The following is a 15,206-nucleotide window of genomic DNA, read 5'->3' as shown; positions in this document are numbered from 1 at the left end:
ACTTGCTGCCTGTGTACTCTTTGATAGCTAATGTGTTGGCCCAGGGACTGAGCACAAGAATAATTTTTGTTTGAGTAAAGGAAGCTGTGAATACAAGACCTGATACAGAAGGCGCTGGCCACACTCCTGCAGAGCAGATGGAATTCTTGGATTGTACAAAAAAACCCCTTCTCAGCACAAATACAGAACAGTGTTGTCTCTTAGAGGTCAGAAAGAACTATAAAACATTTCTTATAAAAGTAGTTTTTAATAAATTGATGTATTTCAATGTTGTAACATGATAACCCAAGGCTATATCAAGGTAGCAAAAGTGAAGGTTCCTGGTGTTTTACAAACACTGTGAATGACAGTACACTTGCATTCAACTTCACAGAAATTCTCTTCAGGTCCATGAAGATCCGTTGACAGCTGTCCCACTTGTTGACAGTGATATGTGTGAATAGACCGAGCAGACAGCCAAAGTCTAACAATGAAGCTACACTCTCAAACCATACGGGCAAGAATGGGATGATGGAATGACAGGATGGCCAACTGCTAAAAAAAACCCCTAACTTTTAAAATTAGTCATTTAAAAAGAAAACATAGCATACACCAAAGCTACAGTAAATACATAATGGAGCCATAAGACAATACATGGGTTAGAGCCATGGAGCAGTGAACGTGTTTCTACCCGTCTTATGATGGAAGAAGCCATGGAAACAGAGTCCTGCAGCTGCCCGAAGTGCCTAATCTACACACACACACACACACACACACACACACACACACACACACACACACACACACACACACGGCTATCAATGGACTAACCCTGGAATTCCCTGCTCTGTAAGATGCTGGTGATGGCTAGGTTTGCTATTGCTGTGGGTCAGAGCAATAGTTGGCTGGAGTTCAGGCCTGGAGGTGCTCTAGGACAATCACCACTTTCTACAGCCCCACTTCTAAAGCCAATCCCCCCAGTGAGGATTTTAAAAGCCCAAGCATATTTAAAACAAGCACCAGAAACCAGCTATCTGATCTTTTACTGCTATTATTGTTCAAATACCTACCAGGAAAACCAGTTTCACTTGGTTACAACCACAAAAGCTGTACCTGACTCCATGGATCACATGTGGATTTATGACTAGAGTTCTGACTTGGCGTTTTTCTTGAGTAACATGAGTTCATGTTGAGAACAAGATTGCTTTCTTCTGAGGGCAAGAAAAGCAAAGTTAATTAACCCATTTTTAATTTGCACTGTAGAGAAGGCCTCACTAAATGAGATTTCCTTCCTCTCAACCTCAGGTACACTAAAGTGCAAGGAATCTTGTGTCCTGACTTTCAGGTGACCCGCACATGCACTGTTAATTTCCTAGAAGACTTTTACAATATTCAAACTTCAAATATCGCTGTCAGGCATGAGAATAGCAAGTCACTTGTGTGCTGAGCTGCTGGAATGTGGGTGAGCACAGAGATGTTCCTGGCTATTTACCCAGAAATGTCTAACTGAGGGGCCATTCCCTTGGGCCAAAACATTTATATCTCAATGGATTAGAAAACACCATGATCCACACTATTAATAAAACACAAACAAACAAACAAACAAACAACCAAGTCAAGTGTACCAAGCATTTCCTACTAAGCTGGGTTGAGGGCTTGGGCGCTTGTAGTGAACACCTCTTGGGAGCACTAGTATTTTGTCCTAAGTCTTATTTTCAGACCTGAACTAAGTCAACTCTTCAAAAAGACTACCATATTCTGTCTTGCTGCACAGTTCCTGAAACAAATGCTCTGCCCCACCCCCCAACCCCCGCCCCCGGCAGAGTAATTTGCAGCAGCTTTCTTCTCTGGAAACAGAACAGTCAAACAGCACAAAGTGACTTCATTTTCCTTAGGCCAGTGTTAAATAACCCAAGGTTTACTTTCCCTATAAAGAGGGTGTGCTTACGTTAATAAGTATCAATCAAAATCAGCTCATGGAAAAGTTAAAGATGTAACTTACTCAGACATGTATCCTCACACAGAGAATGTGACTCTCATACTAACCACATATCTAAAGCTGCAGTCAGTAACTTGGATGTTCCTATGCTGCATCCACTACTTACACAGAACACTCACTCTTAAGGCAGAACATTTTGACATATAATGATTGGTTCTACATCCAAGGGTCAGTTGGGGTTGGACTCTAACAGATGACTTCCTTACTAAAGACTTATCTGTAGCACAACTTCATTCCTAAGAGTATGTTATGTAAGAGACATACATTTGAGAACATAAAAAGATGAATTTAAGACACACAAAAATATGATTTTTTCAACAAGATATCAATGAAAATAGAATCTCTATTATGAGGTGCAACTACTCCCATCATGAACTAACAAACTCCAACAAGCTGTTTCTGATATGGTGTACACAAAGTATTAAATATTAAAGAATTACCTTTGGGGTGTGTTTTAGATTCTAGTTTTCAATGTCCAGTATAAAAGGTAGCCTGGCTAGTTAAAAAGCGTTTTAGTGTCAGTTTGTACTGCTACTCAGGAATCTAGGTTAGGATACCCCACCCCACCAAAAATATCCTGTACAGGGAGGAGTTTAGAGTGTATTGAAATAAAAATGAAGCCCCTCCCCTAACACATGTGCAAAAACACTCATCAGTTAAAACAGTATCTTCCATGAAATATCTTCTTTAAAGAATCAGAGGCATCAAGCCAGGCAGATACAAGAATACCACCCTGATGAGGTGGGCATATTCAGGATAAAACCAGTTGTTCCATGGGCACCTTGGGAAATGTGCTACTCAGAATGGGAAGAAGGGTGTGGAGAGAAACTGACCCAGGACCCAAGCCCTCTGGCTGTGTGTGCTCCTTCATGTCAGGCCAGTTTGGATTCTTGTATCTGGGTGCCAAAAATGGTAACAAAACAAATATAAATCTAAGGGACAGCTAGTAAGCAGGTGACAAGAACTGTAGCTGTGAAAGCCTTTTCTTGTGCCTACTGTTTATGCTGTAGCTCTGGCAACTGTCAGGAAGTGTACAAAGATAATCTGCCTAATTTTTGAAGATGAGGATATTCTTCTTTCACGGTGGCAGAATCCATGCAAGATTTGTAAACAGTGGTACAAAATACTGTAAACGTAATTTAACAGAGATCGTATAAAACAAAGGAAGTGAATCCGAATTTACAAGTGGGTTAAAAAGAAAAGAAAAGAGGGCAGCTTCATATAAAGTTCTCCCTCCTGCGCCAAGTGATTTTTCTTCTTTTTTGTTTTTGATTACAAATATAATCCTGAGCTGAAAAACTGGGATTTGGGGGACAGCCATCTTTGCATACAAAATATCCAAAGGACATTTACTCTATTTTCTTTTTCTCTAGTGATACTCAACTGCCAGAGACAGTTCTGAAGGCCTGACTTCAGAGGTCTTATAGTTTAGTGTGACGCCCAGTTCTGGCAGCAGCTGAAGCACTTGCCACGGCAGTGGATGCAGCTGCATCCTCTGCTTCTTCCAGTTCATCCTGGAGTTCTTGGCTGACACTAGACTGCAGCGCAGCAGGAGTGAGCCACTCCTTTGGGAGGCAACTCTGCAGGAAGGGTATACAGGAGCTGAAGTAGGCCAGCCGGTTAATCCACCGAGGAATCTCTTTCCCACAGAGAATCTGAGGAGGAGGAGAGCTCTGGTTAGGAAGAAGAGATCAATGCCAATGGTACTATTAAGGGGTGGGTGGTTGTACAGGCGATGCACTGCAGACCAGCTTGTCCTGAGAAGCAGACCACTCTAGGCTGCTGAGAAGCAGGGCCTTAACTCAGGAGCCGGACAGTTCTACAGCCCCAGTCCTTTCTTCCTTCCTTCCTTCCTTCTTTCCTTCTTTTCTTTCTTCCTTCCTTCCTTCCTTCCTTCCTTCCTTCCTTCCTTCCTTCCTTCCTTCCTTCCTTCCTTTTCTTTCTTTCAGCTGTGTACTTTTTACATTTGTGAAGTCAAGCCAATCCCCCTTGGCTTCTGTCTGTTTTAGATCCCTGAGGTACTTTGAAACAGTACAGAAGGAAAGAGGCTTGTTAGTACAAGATGTTATTAGAGTAGAGAAGCCTACTTCAGTCTTGGGCATCTTCTTGTTAATTTTTTTTCTAGGTTCTTTTATAGCATCTTCTAGTTTCTACCATCCCACTTTCCCCTCAGCTGCATTCTATGCCTTTGCTTTCAACCATGACCCATTTGTTTCAAGGAAGCTCATATGGTCCAGAAAGAGTCCCCAAATGAAGACAAGCTCCATGATATCTGGCAGAAGAGGGACTGCAGTCAGGACAAGGCATGGCAGTCTGGCTGGAGGACTCTAGGGGGTACAAGCAGGTGTCAGCTGGAATCTTTCTTGGCTGATAACCTGTTGCACTTCTCTGGCTGCTTCTTACTCTTACAGGTCCTTAGGACAGGGGAGTCTTGTTCCTCTTCTTTCAGAGAGTGAGAGGCAGTTCAATTACAATGCTGACTTTACCCTCTTAACATCTGGGCTCTCACATACACAAAATGGCCTCAACTGAATCCATGCTCCACTGCCACTTTGATGGTTTGTCTCTAGTTATACTAAAGATTAGCATCATATGATATAAAACTAGTATTTTAAAATATTTGAAAATATTAGAGGTTTCAAAGTTTCTTAGAGAAGAGGTTGACATTTAAAAGCTGGCGGCTGTGCAACACTTTCCCCTTAAGATCCAGCAGTATTCCTTAATCCTTTTTCTCTTTTAGCTAAAAGGAAAATGAGGTGGCTTCACTTACGGACAGGTAATGTGTTCTGACCATTTTGATTACCTAGCACCTATCAGATTCCCTAAAACTGGAGTGTGAATTACCCTGTGGCTGCTGAGGTCCAAGGGGGCAAGCTGCATCCTGAGTGGGCAGCAGAACCTGGTAATATGATCCATATTAAACTGGTTTCTCAGGCATAAGATACATAACCGTGTGGATCATGGAGTCTTAAACTGTGGTTTTAGAAAGCTGATGAGGACAGGCAATATATGGCACGGTAGGAGTCCCCAAGAGGCCAACCTGTAGGAAGCTGTGAAGGTGAATCCTAGTTTGCAATGGAGAGCCCAGTTAGTTGGAGATGCCAGAATCATGGCTGCTTGCTAAGGAAAGCTACATGCATGAAGTAAAACTGGCACAAGAGATATGTGCTGAGGCAACAGAGCTGGGGGAGTGGAGCTATCCAAGCCCTTTAGGTCACAAATGGGTCCAATAGGAGCTCTGAATGCCAGAGATAGCACTGTGGAATTTGGTGTTTTCCATGATAGTTTTTAGTCTTGCTTTGGTCTGATTATTTCTTGTTATGCTCCATTTTAAACTAGAATGTTTACTCTGAGCCACTCCACTGTATGCTGTAAGTATGTAACTTGGTTTTATGTGAGAAGAGCTCACAGTTAAGAGATTAGAGTTACACTTTTAACCAGTGTTGGAACTGCTAAAGACTATAGAGACTATTTTGAAGTTGGACTGAATGCATTTTGCATTATGAAATGCTGTGAGCTTCTTGGGACAAGAAGTTTGAGTATGAATGCAACAAGAAGCAAACACATGAAAGTTAATATTGTCAACTTTAATAATAATAATATAAAGTTAATATTGTCAACAAGCTTGTAGCACCCAGCTCCTGTCACCATGCCTGATTCTTGCTGCTGTGCTTCCCTATCACAATGGACTCTTACTCTCTGGAACCATAAGCCAGGTAAACCCTTCCTTCTAAGCTGCCTCAATCATGGTGTTTTACCGCATTAACAGAAAATTAACTAAAACATCATGTATACAAAAAAATACAATAAAGCCAGGTATGATGGAAAAGACCTTTAATCCCAGCACTTGAGGCAGAGAGGCAGAGAGGCAGAGAGGCAGAGAGGCAGAGAGGCAGAGAGGCAGAGAGGCAGAGAGGCAGAGAGGCAGAGGCAAGCAGATCTCTGACTTCATGACCTGGTATTGAAGAGCAGGACAACCAGGGCTACATAGAGAAATTCTGTCTTGAAAAGCCAAAAAAAGAAAAGAAATAAGAAAAAAATTATTGTGTTATGGTTTGAATCTTAAAAATACCCTCAAGGCTTGTGCACTAAGTGCAGTTGCTAGCTTAGGGCACTACTGAAAGGTATAGCACTTAGAAGTGAGGTTGGGGGTGGCAGGGATGTCTTTGACAGGACACTGGACAGCAGCTCCTTCCCCAGCCTTTCTTGGTGATATATGGTAAACTGCTTTGTTCTGTGTAGTCCTCACAAAGACAAACAAACTGGGGCAGAGACCCCAAACAATGGCACTCCACTATGAATGGAAATGTGTCTTTTCCTCACATATTTGCCACAGTTACAGATTGCTAACATAGGATGCAGGCAAATGAATGAGAGGCAATTTTCTGTAATCACTCTACCACTACAAAGAATGACCAGAATTGCTGCTTAAACTTTGCTGACTCTAAAACTGCCATCTCTGGGAAAATCAGCCGCATTGGATAAAGAAATACAGTAATTTTATGCACTGAAAAATTAGGGGGGGAAACACCTAGGTTGAATACAGTGATACAGAAAGTGTATCAGAAAAGTGTTCTGTGAAGAACTTTTAAGAATGAAATTGAGCTGAAGGGTTGTGGTGCACACCTTTAATCCCAGCATGAGGGAGGCAGGCATAGGCAGATTTCTGTGAGTTCAAGGCCAGCCTGGTCTACAGAATGAATTTCAGGACAATCAGAACTACACAGAGAAATCCTGTCTTGAAAAAATAAAAACAGAAAAAAACTAAAACAAACCAACCAAACAAAGAAACTAAATTTACCTCAGATAAAGCTGAAGAAAAGTGATTGCAGTTTTTGTGCATCAGATGGTAGGCATTGCCTTTATACTCTTTCCCCAGTTCTTCTACAATTTTCTCTATATCATCTTCTAGAAAGTCCGTACTTCCTAGAACAACAGCTTCTCTTAAAGAACAACAACAAAAAAATCCAAGATAAACAAAACAAAGTTGTGTGAGTTTTGTGTATATATTCTATTCATAATAAGCATAATTAGACACTTGCTTCTTTTCAGGCATAGTGGAATAAATAAGTTAGGGTTAACATATTCAGACTAAAGGTGAGATACTTAAAAATTTCAATGATTTTAGTTTCCATTTTGCCTTATGAAACATATTATTAGAGAATCATATTCAAAGCTAAAAATATCCCTGCTAAATACTGGGGCTAGCCATATTTTCATCAAGAAACTCTTTGACAGTAACTTGACCACACTTTAAAACATCGTTCAAAACATTAAATAAAAACACTTCAATATATTTCCTGGAAAATTTAGCAGATAATACTCAATAAAAGGCAGAATTTTAGATATAAGCCAGTTATAAAAAAAACTAAAAATTATTAGAAAATCATTTTATCTGGCACAGTTTGTGACATTTTATCTGGCATTGTTATACACAAATGTTTTAATTCAGTGCTGAGTTACGAGAGCTATGCACTCAGAAGTGTTGTAGCCATATTTTGAATTTATTATCTGTTTTATCCTGGGCAAATTCACTAGTACAGACCCAGAAGTTTCTTTAAAGTCTCCTGAAATGAAGATGCTAAACATTTTAGATGTAACAATTAAGGAATAAAAAGATTGACTAAGAAAGGGAAAGGTCCAGAGACGCCCTGCTGGTTTAGGCTTTCCACTGCACGGATGCTATCGATACCAGTTTCCAGATTAATCAGTTCAGTTATTTTGAATTTACAAGTGATTCTTTCATTGGGGAAATAAAGAGATTTTTAGTAGGTCATAATAAAAATCCCACCTTGTCCACTCTCCCTCTGAAACAGGGAGCCTAGGCAGGAGCTCCTCAGGCAAGGAGTTTCTTAAGGCAGAATGTAAGCTAAATAAAGATGACTACATTTGAGAAGCAGACAAAAATCAACTTAGAGACCCTGAACAAAAGCAAGACAGGCTTTTTCAGACATTATTTGATTTTCCATTTTATATTAACAACTCAGTTCAATTTAATTTAAAAACAAAGTGTCAGCCATTAAACCAAATTTAAGACTATTTAATTTTCTAAATTAAAAAAGATTATATATATATATATATATATATATATATATATATATATATATATATATATCATTAGATCCCATTACAGATGGCTGTGAGCTACCATGTGGTTGCTGAGAATTGAACTCAGGATCTCTGGAAGAGCAGTCAGTGCTTTTAACTGCTGAGCCACCCCTAGGGAGATGGAGCCCAATTTTCTAAATTTTTAACACATAGGGTGAATTCTTTATACCCCCAAAACAAGCTCTGCCACCTACAACAGTGTAGTAGAAATTACCCTCCCTACTTACTTAAATTTAAATGTTTCTCCTAGCTCAGAAGCATTTCCTGGGGAAATTTCAAATATTCCAGAAAAAGGATAAGGATGGCCACCATAAGCAAATTCTGAAAAGATACAAGGCAAAATTTTTAGTATGTATTGTATAAAGTGTAATCAGAATGCCAAATCAGCTTTAAAATACTACAAAAATAATATAACCTGAATATTTTTCAGCATATAAAGTGCTTTTTGCAAGGTCCTGTTTATGTATCACCCACACAGATTATCGGTCTTTAAAGGCCTGAAATGCTAACCCTTACACTTCAAAATGCTTGTGACTTCTCTGTATTCTGCTCTGAGCCTACATTGGCAGGAGAGTGACCAACATTCAAAAGTGATCACTCTTTGTGGTGCCATCATACCTGGAGGCCAGCAGCTCAGGACCTGGCCACTACACTTCCTGAACAAACTGAGATGAGTGCTGTTTGTTTTTGGTGTGCTCTGCACTGGGCTGAATGTATCCACCCAACCTGGAAGACTCAGATTTATACTGAGTTAGGAGTGAAAACACTATTGCACCACGCATGGTGTGTATGTCTGTATTCTTAGCTCTCAGGAGGCAGGAAGATCGTGAGTTCTAGGCTAGACTGGGCTACTCCTAGTGAGTTCCAAGCAAGTCTGAACTATATATAAACCGAGACCCCGTCTGAAACAAAACAAACATCAAACCTGAAACACCGTAAGATGCCAACTATTAATATACAGCCACTCCGATAGTCTTCACAGTAAGTCAGTCTTATAGCTAGGAGGGCGCTACCTGTACGTTCACCTAATACAGGTACTTCTGGCTAAATAAATATAAGTACTTATGTGCACATCTACAACATAAATGCAGAGTTTCAAATCAGGAAAGAACCAAAATTTGTGGCTTCAATTCTGGTATCTCATTTAGATATTAAGTATTAAAATCTTAGTAGAATAAGCAATTCAAATAAATTCTTAAATTAACCCTACCACTTAAGATTTTCTAAATAACCAACATGTTGGTACATGCCTCTAACTTCAGTGCTAGAGAAGTGGAGGCAGGGGGATTACTAAAGCTTGAAGACAGTTTGGTCTACAATGTGAGTTCCAGATGGGTCAGAGCTACATACCAAGATTGTCTCAAAATACTTAAATGGCTAGATTTGTTAAATACATTGTCTTAAGTTTTTAAGACAAACATAGGAAAGAACAAGGCAGATGAGGTTTAGTTTTTCTCATTTAAATTTTATCTGAATGTGTGTGTGTGTGTGTGTGTGTGTGTGTGTATCTAGATGTATATGCCACTGAGTATATGCTGATACCTGCAGAGGCCAGAAGAAAACAATGGATGTCCCGGAGCCAGAGTCCCAGACAGTTATTAACTATAGTCCCCACCTCCACACTCAAGAAAGCAGAGCTCTGGTCCTCTGGAACAGCAGGACGTACCCTTCACCATGAAGCTGCAAGCTTAGCTTGTCATTCACACACTCTGTAGACATTTTTAAAACATGATGTAGATTAGGGTGCTTGGCATTTATTTCTGAATATAAACTAACTACTTTTTCTTTTTAAAGAAAGGATTTGGTTAGGTGCCCTAAGCTGACCTGATTAACTATGCAGCCCAGGCCAGCTTTGAACTTGTAGTTCTCCAGTCTCTGCTCCCTAAATGCTGAGATTGTCGGGATCCACTTCTATGCCTGTTCTAAATTGTGTCTATTTGGTCTTCAGGTAGGGATTCATTCTGGCCTCAAACCCATAATCCTATTTTAGTTTCCTAAGTGGATGGGATATAACCACATATATACCGGCATACCCTGCTTCTCTTTAAGATCAGTAAAGTTTTCTATATACCTTTTAATTAAAATATTGTATATCCTGAGATTGGATTTGGTAAGAATCACTGTTTTTGGTTGTTTTGTTTTGGAGACAGGGTTTCTCTGTGTAGCCCTGGCTGTCCTTAATTAGAGATCTGCTTGCCTCTACCTTCCAAGTGCTGGAACTAAAGGCATGTGACACCGCCATCTGCCTTCATACTTTGATTTTTTTTTTTTTGGAGATGTGAAAATCTTTATTGGATATTTTATTTACATTTCAGATGCCATCCCCTTTCCCCATTTCCCCTCCCTAGAAAACCCCTATCCCATCCCCCCTTCTCCTTTTTGCTTTTATACTATTTTTTAAATGTTAATCAAAGGCTTTATAAGTTTGGTAATGCTCAATATCAATCAGAAGTATAATCCAATACCCAACCTAGATATACCAACTACCTTTGACTGGCGGAGACATGTGAACATCTGCCTCCATGTCCCCCTTGCCCCACCTCTCTTGTCACCTAGTAAGTCTTTTAGTTAGAAGGGATGACAGAGGTTCTGGTTAGTCAACAAAATGATGGACTGGGTATTAGGTCTATCTTGTACCTTACTGACCCAAATTGGTATAGTTATGCTCTAATTGTATTTTAAGAGAAAAGTTTTATTTTAACAGGAAGGGTGGTATGTAGGAGGAGCTAAGGTGGGAGGAGTAAGGAAAGGAAGAGGAGTAAGGAGAGGAGGAGGAGGAGGAGGAGGAGGAGGAGGAGGAGGAGGAGGAGAGGAAGAAGAGGAGGAGAGGAGAAGGAGGAGAGGAAGAGGAGTAAGGAGAAGAAGAGGAGGAGGAGAGGAGGAAGAGAAGGAGAGGAGAGGAGTAAGGAGAGGAGGAGGAGGAGGAGGAGAAGAGGAGGAGTAAGGAGGAGAGGAGGAGAGGAGGAAGAGAAGGAGAGGAAGAGGAGAGGAGGAGGAGAAGGAGAGGAGGAGTAAGGAGAGGAGAGGAGAGGAGAGGAGGAGTAAGGAGAGGAGGGGGAGGAGGAGAGGAGGACTAGGTGACAGACTTGGATTTTTAACTCCTTGAAGTATAATAATGGAAGATATAGGTCCTTTTATTATGTTTGCTTATTTACTTTTGTACAAGAAACAATTATAACTTCTCTGAGTTTTCATGAATATGTTTTGAATCATGTTTTTATTTTAAAATTATTTTATGAGGGAAATACAGGTTATACAGGAATGGAGGAGCCCTGACCTATGTAAGAAGATTTGAATTCAAATCCTAGTTCTATTAGTTATTAGCAGTATGAATGATGGCAGGTAAGAACCTAAATTTCTTTTTACAAAAAAAGCCAGTCTCTTATCTTACAGCATGATCACATGGTTGCAAACAAAGTTCACAGCACTATGGAAACCATAACATTTAGATTTAACCAAAAAGGAGCAACACAATTTAGGCAAAGGCCAGATAGGAAACCTACAGCCTATCATCCACCTACTGTAACATTCTAATCACTCAAGACTTCAGCTGAAGCTCCTCATTGTTTCTTTGGGTTAATGACCATTTCCATTTCAAGTAAAGTGAAGCCTAAATGACAAATCTTTATAGCCAAGAGTGAATATGCTAAACTGCAGCTGGAAGCCACTAATAAGGGGGAAAAAAAACCCAAAAAACAAAAAACCCAGGGGCTAGGGAAACAGCCCAGAGGCACAGTGCCTACTTTAGCGAGTGTGAGGTCCTGGATTCAACTGTCAACACCTCCCCATTCCTACACAAAGGCAGCAGAAACTGGACACTGAAACATTTACTTAAGTGGAGTTGTTCTTTAAAATTAGTGAGTAGGTAGGTAGGTAGTTTACCCTGGGTAAGCTACATAATGTATTCTAGGTTACAAAGACCGCCTAGATCATGCAAGTCCAGGACCTTTTGCAAAAAGGCAAGCTTGTAATTCACAATGATGTGTCACTATAACTCTGAGAAAAATGCTAGATATTCCTGAAGGCAAGATTTGCTCAGCAGTGGTTAGACTTCACCGATGCTCAAAGGCCTGCCAATCAAATGTTCTACTGACACACCCTCAGAAAATTGCTATTTCAAATTTGACATTTCTATTAACTAAAATGATTGTTTTTGTTATGCAGTTTTTCAAACTGTAGAAGTTCCTTAGAAACTTTTACACACAGTAAAGAAAAACAATCATGGTTTAACAACTTCATAAAAAAGGCTTCTTTGTTTTTTGTTTTTGTGACAGGGTCTTACTGTGTAGCTCTGGCTGTCCTGGAACTCACTCTGTATACCAGGCTGGCTTCAAACTCACAGAAATCTCTCTGTCTCTGCCTCCTCAATACTGGGATTAAAAGTGTGTGCCACCACCACACCTGGTTAAGAACATGTCTTAAAAGACATAGTAATTAAAAAAAAAAAGACAATGGAACAATCGTACCCTCTTATAATCTACCACAGACAGTTTTCAAAACAGTATAAACAAATACAGGAGTTTTATTCTACTTTCTACAATAACATATGTAAGTTGTTTAAAAGAAAAGAGACAAAGAAAAAGACCTAGCACCATAATTCTGTATATTTTTAAGCTGGCAGAATCCTCAGAACACATATTTAAGCTATGTACACACATACCTCTGCCATACACTTCAATTCCAGAGTGAAAAACTCCAATTCCGATAGATGAGGTGTATTCATTCATCCAGTACTAAGGAGAGAAAAAACAACTTTAGAATGTCATCATCGACAGCCCAACTCTACAGGACAGAAGAGCATACATCCAAGTCTTGGTACTTTCCTTTCCAATGCTGAAACTCTACCAAGAGCAGCCTAGTCTATTCTCCCACATCTAACCTGGAAGGCCTTCCTGTGTACACACAAAGGTTTCATCTTGAGTTCAACATCATACTTAGGGCTTAGCATATAATAAATAAAATTTAAATGAAATGAAATCTAAATTTGAATCAGGTTGGTAACAAAATTGACTTTAAGTGCCATTAGTGATTAAAGCAGCATACTCAGAGCCCTGGGGCATGACGTTGCATGCCTTTGATTCAGGTGCTTCAGGGTGTAGAGGCAGGTGGATCTCTCTGGTTTTGTTTTATTTTCTTTTGCCCTAAACTTTTCCTTTCATACTTTAGGGAATTCTCTGAAGGTGGGACACTTTATTCTTTGTAAACATTTATGGTTTTTATTCTATCCCTCCCAATTCAGCCTAAAAATTGAAACTAGGAACAAGCACAGAGAACACTAGGAAGGTAGGAACAACCTTCCTACAATCAGCATAAAGACAAACTTCCTAAGGAGCTAAGTACTCTATGAAATGGGTGAAGAAGAACAAATAAAATTTCCTCAGATACAAAGATAGGACTGGTAGAGGAGGGAAAATGAGAATAAAAACCCCCTAAGAACATGGAAGAGGAGTGGAGATGTACATCAGCAGTGTGGTATGAAATTATAGAGAATGACTATGAAAGGTGTTAAAAGGGTAGGCTAGAGAGGCTTAAACCCTAGATGGAGGTAAATGAGTTATTAGCACATTAAACAAATACCTAGGCAGTAAATCTAGAGTGTTATAAACCTATTAGACCCCTTCTGGCTTAGACTGATGATTTGTCGTTAATGTTGTATGTGATATATACCTCTTTATGTATGTGTACCTATGGACATACATGCATGCCAAAGTCAGACATCAACATTAAGTCTTTCTCAATTGCTTCTCCATTGTATTTGATTTTATGCGTTTTATTGTAAGACATGGGCCCCTCACTCATCCTGGAGTATACTGACTAGCTGGACTGGTTGGTCAGCAAGCTCTGGAGATCTGCTTGTCTCCACCCTCTAGGCACTGGAGTCAATGACATCAAGATTCTCAGCTTTTTATCTGGGTGCTGGGGATTTTAATTAAGGTCCTCATGCTGTGCAGCAAGCACTTTACCACAAGCCACCAGGCTGGCTACTTTTCTGTTAATTTGACACAAGCTAGAGTCACTTGCGAGAGATGATGGCGCTTCAGTTAAGAAAATGCCTCAACCCTCTCTGGATCCCTGTGGCTGGAGCAGACACCCAGCGGGTCTGCACCGGTGTAGAAACCGTATCCTGAGACATCCCAGAGAGGCCACTGACCTCAGAGAGGCAGATCCCTGTGGCTGGAGCAGACACCCAGCCGGTCTGCTCCATTGTGGAAACCATATCCCGAGACATCCTAGAAAGGCCACTGACCTCAGAGCAGGGGACACCATACCCTGAGACATCCTAGAGGAGCCACGGAACTTAGAGCAGCAGACACCATATCCTGAGACATTCTAGAGGAGTCGATGCACTCAGAGCAGTGAACACCTAGCTGGTCTGCTCTCATGAAGACTCCTTATCCTGAGACATCCTAGAGGAGACACTGCACTCAAAGCAGCTGGGGCTCAAAATCACAGACACATCTGGACCCTGAGGAGTTCTGACACAAGCAAGATAACTGGAAAGACAGGCTACAGTCAGAACCAGTGAGTGCAGGTAACACTAGAGTTAACCAAATGGTGAAAGGCAAGCGTGAGAACATAAACAACAGAAACCAAAGTTACTTGGCATCACCAGAACCCAGTTCTCCCAACATAGCAAGCCCTGAACACCACATCACACCTGAAAAGCAGGATATAAAATTAAAATCACTTCTCATGATGATGTTAGAGGACTTTAAGAAGGTCATAAATAACACTCTCAAAGAATTTGAGGAGAACACAAGTAAACAGGTAGAAACCCTTAAAGAGGAAACACAAAAATCTCTTAAAGAATTGCAAGAAAACACAATCAAACAGGTGAAGGAATTAAACAAAACCACCGAGGATCTAAAAATGGAAGTAGAAACAATAAAGAAATCTCAAAGGGAGACTACCCGGGAGATAGAAAACCTAAGAAAAAGACCAGGAGTCATAGGCGCAAGCATCACCAACAGAATACAAGAGATAGAAGAGAGAATCTCATGTGCAGAAGATACCATGGAGAGCATTGACACAACTGTCAAAGAAAGTACAAAATGCAAAAAGCTTCTAACCCAAAACATCCAGGAAATCCAGGACACAATGATAAGACCAAACCTAAGGA

The 15,206-nt window shown here is 40.3% G+C and overlaps 1 protein-coding gene across 2 annotated transcripts in view; it reads right to left on the bottom strand.

Annotated features, from left to right (window-relative positions):
* Window positions 1–227: 227 nt before the first annotated feature.
* The window catches only part of Desi2 (desumoylating isopeptidase 2), a 52,681-nt gene continuing 37,702 nt past the window's right edge, over window positions 228–15,206 (bottom strand). For both annotated transcript variants that reach the window (XM_034520465.2, XM_076914580.1), the window contains exons 2-5: window positions 12,747–12,819; window positions 8,314–8,407; window positions 6,780–6,921; window positions 228–3,633 (exon numbers count right to left, since the gene is read on the bottom strand). In XM_034520465.2, coding sequence (XP_034376356.1) covers window positions 3,400–3,633; window positions 6,780–6,921; window positions 8,314–8,407; window positions 12,747–12,819 — 543 coding nt within the window. In that variant the 3' untranslated portion in view covers window positions 228–3,399. The remainder of the gene's footprint in view (window positions 3,634–6,779; window positions 6,922–8,313; window positions 8,408–12,746; window positions 12,820–15,206) is intronic.

This window comes from Arvicanthis niloticus, chromosome 16 (assembly GCF_011762505.2).
Source record: "Arvicanthis niloticus isolate mArvNil1 chromosome 16, mArvNil1.pat.X, whole genome shotgun sequence".
NCBI classification, from domain to species: Eukaryota; Metazoa; Chordata; class Mammalia; order Rodentia; family Muridae; genus Arvicanthis; species Arvicanthis niloticus.
Note: the sequence above shows the minus strand (reverse complement) of the source record. Positions and strands in the feature narration are given on the sequence as shown.